This window comes from Tupaia chinensis, unplaced genomic scaffold (assembly GCF_000334495.1).
Source record: "Tupaia chinensis unplaced genomic scaffold, TupChi_1.0 Scaffold000477_1, whole genome shotgun sequence".
Taxonomy (NCBI): domain Eukaryota; kingdom Metazoa; phylum Chordata; class Mammalia; order Scandentia; family Tupaiidae; genus Tupaia; species Tupaia belangeri.
The window spans coordinates 737,648-745,520 of record NW_006159986.1 but is presented as its reverse complement, the minus strand read 5'-3'; the positions used below and the strand labels follow the sequence as shown (position 1 = coordinate 745,520).

The 7,873-nt window shown below is 41.5% G+C and overlaps 1 protein-coding gene across 6 annotated transcripts in view; it reads left to right on the top strand.

Moving 5' to 3' along the window:
* Positions 1 to 1,301: 1,301 nt before the first annotated feature.
* MED1 (mediator complex subunit 1) overlaps positions 1,302 to 7,873 on the top strand; it is a 61,751-nt gene continuing 55,179 nt past the window's right edge. For 5 of the 6 annotated variants that reach the window (XR_003550606.1, XR_003550607.1, XM_006155887.3 and 2 more), the window contains exons 1-2: positions 1,302 to 1,541; positions 5,920 to 6,026. Coding sequence is in view for 3 of the 6 variants with exons in the window: in XM_006155887.3 (XP_006155949.1) it covers positions 1,517 to 1,541; positions 5,920 to 6,026 (132 nt within the window). In the remaining 3 variants the exon portion in view is untranslated. The remainder of the gene's footprint in view (positions 1,542 to 5,919; positions 6,027 to 7,873) is intronic. The other variant, XM_027774753.1, reaches the window with a different exon arrangement.

The following is a 7,873-nucleotide window of genomic DNA, read 5'->3' as shown; positions in this document are numbered from 1 at the left end:
ACTGGGCGTGTGTGCGTGCGTGCCCAAGATCCTGAGAGGAGAATGGAGGAGAAGGGATTGCGGCGTGACCATCCCCCCTGGGAGGTGATTTCTCTTTCTGTCTCTATATCTCTCTCTGTCTCTCTGGCGAGCACATGCACCCTATGGCAAAAACCTCTCCAAAAAAAAAAAAAAAATATATATATATATAAGAGACGAGAAATGGAAAATTATTTGTTGACGAGAACATGTATGATTAAGCCAATGTACAGTGTATTCTGGATGGGAAATCACATTTTGTATGTTGTGATGATGTTCAGTGAATAAATGTAAAATAAATAAATTTAAAACAAAAACAAACAAAAACACTAGGGAAAAATAAATAGCTTTGGGTCATCACATGGCAGGGAGGTTAAGGCCCTGGATTCCATATAGCTGACTGGGTGGTTCAAATTCTAAACCTGCAGCTTGAGAAATCCCACGTGCCTGTGCATGAGTGCCCAAAAATCTTGAGAATGGAGAAGGGATTGCCGTGTGGCTGTCCACATTTTGGCACTTGCACGTGTCATATAGCAAAAAAAAAAAAAAAAAGAATAATAAATAGCCTTAACCATATTAACTTCCATCCAAATATTACTGTTCCGTAATTCTAGTTCTTTAGTTCAGTGACCATGAACTTCTCAACATTACTTTGAATTTCTTTGTATATATTGACATATGAAATATGACTACACATTCTGTGATTTGCAGTGTAGAGAATGAGCTAAGCGCTGCTTGTTTTCACTAGCACTACGAAAAAAAGGACACGATTATAGATACTAAAACAAAATTAAGATCTCGGGCTTTGACTGCTGCAAGTTTATCTCTCTCCAAAATTAACCAAATGCTCAAAAATAGTTAGAACTCAAGAAATATTTCTGGAATTGAAAAAAAAATATTAGAACATGGTTATTAAAAGCTGGGTTGGCTTCGAATGTCGTGTTACAAAGCGAAAGCCCCAAGATCTTTTTTTTGAGACGTAAATTATGTTCTTCGGTATTTCAAGGAAAATATATCTTTGATAACACGTCCCTCAAATCAATATTTTTAGTAAACATAGTCTTTCAGTAGAGACTGGGTGAGAACTATTTTATTGCTGGCCAAAACAAAAAATGCCGGTTTTACAGATAATCCGAACCTCGCCTATTAAAAGAACAGGGACCCGAGCCGTTGTGGTGCAGAAACCTGGGTGGGAAGAAATCTCGCGGTAGGCTCACAAAACCAGTTTTCGCGATATTTTGGCTTGCCCTCTTCCTGTCAGTCTTTCGCAAGAACACGGTTAATCTCGCGATCTTTGCGAAGTTCCGTTGAGGAAGATGGCGGCGGCCGCGAGCACCCTTCTCTTCTTGCCGCCGGGGACTTCAGACTGAGCCTTCCTGGGAAAAGTGGGGAACATTGGTGCCCTGCGTCCCGGGAGCCCAAGGCAGCTGGGTTCCCCGTTGTTTGTGGGGAAGGGCATATCTTCTTGTGGCGGATCCAAGTCCTCCCCGCCGTCAGGATGAAGGCTCAGGGGGAAACCGAGGGTGAGTGACTGAGGAGGAAAGGAGGGGACGGGACACTGCTTGGGGCGAGCCGATCTGTGCGAGGACGTGGTCGCCGATGTCCTACGGGAGCAGCGTTCCGGAGGGCACCGAGTCTGAAAGGAGGAATACGTGCGTGTTAGATTCTGACTGTGCCTTTCTCGGTGGTGATAGCCCTCGACTTTTGGGTGATGGGGACTCTCAACTTATGTGAAGATTCCCTGCTCAACTAGGGACAGTTGCCTTAGAGCATTAATTTTAGCCTCAAGTGGTGGGAGACTGGGAGAGTGGTCTAAAATTTGCTTATATCTCATCCCAGAAGAGATGTCTGATTAACAACAGAACGATAGTACAAAACTGTGTAACACTACTGGAGGATATTTAGGAGTGAAGTGAAATGCCTAGGTTCCTTTTTTTAAAACAATTATTTTACTTAATTTTATTCATTATATTATTGTTATTATTTTAATTTGACCAGAAAGAGACAGAAAGTGAGAAAGCAAGCAGGCCCGGTTCAGGACTCAAACTGCTGTTAGCCATGTGGGGAGTCCAGCACCCTTAACCACTTCTCCACCTAGCCAGCCCCTGCCCTTCTTCATATTAAAAGCCTGCAGTTTCCCAGAATATCACAGTGTTTAGTGCTATTGTCTATTTTTGAACTAAACTAAATTTCATTCTGGCAATGGCCAAATTAACTCAGAACTGTTGAAGAACAGCTTTATTTTGTGGAGCTTTATCAGATGGTCTAAAGTTCCACACACCAATATAAATGCTTCCTTAGCATTTAGGGGATAGTTCTACTTATACTCTCTAGTTTAGGGCCATTCCTTAATCATCTTTGTATAGTTTCTACTTGAAAGCAGAAATTGGCAAAAATTGAGGCTGGCAGGTGGTGTGGTGGTTAAGAGCGCTGGACTCTCACTTGGCCGACTGTGGTTCGAGTCCTGGACATGGCGGCTTGCCTTCTTGTTTTTTCTCTCCCTGTCTCTCTCTCACTCTGTCTTTCTCTGGTAAAATAAAAATAAATAAATAAAGTTAAATAAAATAATTCTTTAAAAAATACTATTAAAAAAAATTGGCAGAAATGTATCTAGAAGTATAGACAGGTTGAAATGGCCTAAAAATCAGCTTCACAGAAGACAAGGGCATTGAAGGAAGGAGTTTGAATTTTGCTTTAGAAGAGCTTCTCCTTGCTGTCTTAACTGATTGACCTTATATTCTTCCATCAACTGTCACTTATTCTGTAACACCCCCTATCCTGCAATTGATCATGAACTTTTCTTCCTTTGGATGTCTTTGTTTTTTTCTTTTAATTTGTCAAAGGATGCATGTACTCACTAGACAGACAAAGAGAAAGGGAGAAAGTGTCCCCCATGGAGAATGGTCATGCCACAGTCCTTTCTCCTCTTATTATCCCCTCCTTTCTGGATTTTGGGCAGACATTCACATTCACTCAGAGTGTCTTTCAAATCACTGGGCTTGATTCAGACTGTGTGGTCAGCCATGCGGGATTCAGCTTGCTTAACCACCAGACCATTAGCTGGCCACATTCTTAGAATTTAAGTAGTAATGTGTTTCTGCTTTTAAGTGCATTTCTCACTTTATGTTGTATGACATTTTCACATGAACTTATCTACACTTCCTCACAGATGTAATCTCAAAAATATGTGGTTTTAATCTCCAGTGTTCTGTGGCACAGTTACGTGCTCACATCGGGTAGTTCAAGAATTAGAAGGAGGTTGGAAAGTTTAGGAAGTTCATTTATATATCTAGTCCAAGAACCAATCTTATTTATTTATTTATTTATCTATTTGTCTATCTATCTATCTATCTATGCATTTGTTATAGTTTTCAAGCTATTGGGTCCAGGACTTGAACCATGTCCACAATGTGGGGGGTCCAGCGCCTTAACACTGTGCCACCAGCTAGCCCTTTTTTTTTTTTTTTTAAGACTTTTTGCTATAGGGGCCTTGTGCTCATGAAAGAGAGACAGAGACAGAGAAGGAAAGTGAGAAATCATTCCCTAGAGGGAATGGCCAGGGCAATCCCTTCTCCTCCATTTTCCTCTCAGGATTTTAGACATGTACACACATGTGCCTGGCATGATTTTCATGCTGCCAAGTTTGGGACTCAAATCATGGTCAGCCAAGTGGGAGGCTAGCACCTTGACCTGCCACCTACTGGCCCCCATGCTTTTATTTATTTATTTTTATTACTTTATACTTTAAGTATTATATTTTAAGGTTTTAGCCATAGGGTGTGTGCACTTGCTGGAGTCATACAGAGACAGTGAGAGGAAAAGTGCGCAATCACCTCCGGGGGGGTTGACCATGCTGCACTGCCTTCTCCATTCTCCTCTTGGGATCTTGGGCATGCACACACACGCACCTGCATGATTTTCAGGCCACTGGGTCTAGGACTTGAACTGTGGTTGGCCATGTGGGAGTCCAGCAATGTAACCACTTCGCCATCTGCTGGCCCCACAGGCTTCTTTTTTTTGGGAGAGGTTTTTGCTATAGGGTGGTTGCGCTTGCCAGACAGACAGAGAGAGACAGAGAGATAGAAAGCGAGAAATCACCCCCCAGGGGGGATGGCCACGCTGCAATTCCTTCTCCATTCTCCTTTCAGGATCTTGGGTACACACGCACATGCGCCCGGCGTGAGTTTAAGCCACCGGGTCAGGGACACAAACCGCGGTCGACTACGTGGGAGTCCTGCGACATAGTCATTACGCTAGCTGCTGGTCCCCCCACAGGCTTCTTAAAAAGTTATTACAAAAAATTGGGCCTGCTCTTGGTGTGGTGGTTAAGGGTGCTGGACTCCCATATGATTGACTGTGATTCAAGTCCTGGACCTGGTGGCTTGCTTTCTCACTTTCCCCCTCTCTCTTGCTCTGTCCTCTGGTCATATTTAAATAAATAAATAAATAAAGTTAAATAAAATGATTCTTTAAAAAAAACTTTAAGGAAGTCTGTATTGGTACATTAAAATTACTGGGGCCAGCAGATGGTGTGTGGTTAAGGTGCTGGACTCCTGCATGTCCAACTGTGGTTCAAATCCTAGACCTGATGGCTTGCTTTCTCACTGTCTCTTTCTCTGTCTCTTTTTAGTTAAACTAAAAAATAATAATAAAATTTAAAAAAGTAATTCTTGGAGAGGTGTTTTTTTTTTTTGCTGTAGGGTACGTGTGCTCGCCAGAAAGACAGAGAGAGACAGTGACAGAAAGTGAGAAATCACCACCCCTGGAGGGATGGCCATGCCACAGTCCCTTCTCCTCCATTCTCTTCTTGTGATCTTGGGCATGCACGCACATATACCCGGCGTGAGTTTAAACCACGGGGTCCGGGACTCTGAACCACAGTTGACTACATGGGAGTCCAGCGACATAGCCATTACGCTAACTTGAACCATAGTCGGCTATAGGGGAGTCTATCACCTTTAAACTCCACACCACCTGCTGGCTCCTGTTACTATTATTTTTTAATTTGAACACAGAGAGAGAAAGGGAAAGCAAGAAAGAAAGCTGCTAGATCTGGGACTTGAACCATAGTCAGTCATGTGAGAATCTAGCTCCTTTAACCACTATGCCACCTTCCAGCCCCAATAAAGTAATTAAAAAAATAAAAAATGCTTTGAATAGAGGAGTCAACAGGTGGTGTGGTGGTTAAGGCAGTAGACTTGCACATGCTCGCCTTTTCACTTTTCCTCTCTCTCTGTGGTGAGCATACATGCCCTATAGCCAATTAAAAAATAATAATAACAAATAAATAATAAAAGAAAAAGTTTGTGGGGCTAGGAGGTAGCATGGTGGTTGAAGATGCTGGACTCCCACACCACATCATGGTTTGGGTCTCAGACCTGGCAACTTGGTCTCTCACTCTCTCTCTCTCTCTCTCTGGTCAAATTAAAAGTTTGAATGAAAAGCAATACTGAGGCCAGTTATTATTTTGGTAGTTAAGGTACATATGGCTAACTATGTGGTTTGAGTCCCAGACCCACCAACTTGAAAAACATGCAGGGTGCATGTGTATGCATGCCCAAATCATGAAAGGAAAAATGGAAGAGAAGGAATTGCATTGTGACCATTCTGCCTGGAGGATGCCTTTTCACTTTCCTTCTTTCTCTCTCTGGCTAGTGCACGTCCACTCTAGCAAATGAGAAGAAAAAAAGAGAAAGAAGTACTCTTCTGTGGTGTCCCTTACATGAGATCCATCATTTACATGTCCTCTCACCATTGAAAATATCTTCTTTATATGTTTTTTAAAGTAAATGATACTAAAATATACTTTAACTGAATTCTTACTGAGATGAAGATTTAGAAGAAAAGTTCGGGAAGGTATTCCTAGAAGTTTCTAATGATGTTCTCTGATTTATATCGTAGAGTCGGAAAAGCTGAGTAAGATGAGTTCTCTCTTGGAACGACTCCATGCAAAATTTAACCAAAATAGACCTTGGAGTGAAACCATTAAGCTTGTGCGTCAAGTCATGGTGAGGATTGTGGTGAAGTGGGTGAAGTGCTGGGCTTAGATAATTATTTAATAAGCTAAGCTTGTGTGGATTTGTTCAAACTAGTTACAATAGTATGTCTTATTAGTCATGGGTTATAGTACACTAAGGTACTTCAAGCAAAGGTGCTAAGAAACACAGCTATAAACACGTTTGCTAGACTGCTATAAAGAGACATTGTTTACCTCCTGTCAAGGTCCTTGATTTTTAATATGACATACTTTAGTTATATCTATACTTGTAGAGTTTGATTCATTGTTTATACAGGTGAATTCTGAGTTCACCTGTTGACTGTCAAGTTTCTTTTTTTTTTTTAATAATATTGCTACTTCCTCATTCATTTACCATTATGGGGATCTCTTAGCCAGTTAATTGGAAGATGGAGAATTGGAGGGGTGGTCTCAATTTGTTATTGCATTGCTAACAGTTACCTGAGACTAGGAGATTTATAAACAAGTACAGGTTTATTAACTCACAATTCTCGTGACTGTAAAGTCCAAAGGCATGGTGGTTAAGGCACCTGGATCTTGCATAGCCGGCTATGTGGTTTGAGTCCTGGACCCAGTAACTTGGGAAAAACATTAGGTGCATGTGCCTTTGTGCACAAAATCTCTAAATGAGAAATAAAGGGGAAGGGATTTTGGGATGGCCTTTCCCCATGAGGGGGTGCTTTCTTACTTTCCCTCCTTCTTCGTCTTTCTCTGACAAATGCAAGTGCCCTCTACCAACATTAAAGAAAAGAAAGAAAGAAGTTTCAGCAGGATAGGCCCAGCATCAAACTGGCCTATAATACTGCTGGCAGAGCATACGGGATTACAGGGTGTGCAGAGAGAAAGCTCATGTGTGTGAAAGAGCTTCTGATAACTTTCTCTTACTTGTCAGAGGGTGTATGTGTTCACCAAAGAGAGAGAAAGTGAGAAAGCCCCCCCAATGGGAATGGGTCACACCGCAGTCCCCTTCTCTTACCTCTTCCTCCTTTTAGGATTTTGGGCTCCTGTGTATACATGTCCAGTGTATTTTTTAAATCACCAAGTTTGGAATACAAACCACGTCAGCTAAGTGGGATCCAGCTACTTAACCACCATGCCACCAGCTTAGCTCTCTCTTTCATAACAACCAGCTCTTACAAGATCTAGCCTCACGGGACCAGCAGGTGGCGTGGTGGTTAAGTCGCTGGACACTCCCACATGGCCGACCACGGTTCAAGTCTCGTACCTGGTGGCTTCCTTTCTCACTTTCCCGCTCTCTCTCTCTGTGTCTTTCTCTGGTCAAATTAAAATAAAATGAAAGGAATAAATAAAATAAAAATAAATAATTCTTTAAAAAAAAAGATCTAGCCTCATGAGACTTAAAACTCAGCAGGTCTCACGAGACATCACTAATTCACAAGATCATTGCTTCTGTAAATGTTGTCACCATGATCTAGTCATAGCCCATTGGATTTGCCACCTCCCACCATCAAATTCTAAAACATGATGGGGCCGGCCGGTGGTGTGGTTGTTAAGGGTGCTGGACTCCCACATGGCTGAATATAGTTTGAGCCCCTGACCTGTTGGCTTGCTCTTTCTCTCTGTCTCTCTTTGGTCAAAATTGAAAAATAGTGATAATAATTCTTTAAAAAAATTTCTAAAACATGAAACTTTTTAAAAAAAATAATTATTTTTGATTTTATTTATTCATTCATTTATTTTTAAAAAATAATTATTTATTTTATTTTTATTTATTCATTCATTGATTTTTTTTTTTTTTAATCTGACCAGAGAGAGACAGAGGGTGAGAGTGTGGAGCGAGGAAGTGAGAAAGAAAGCTACCAGATTCAGGACTTGAAC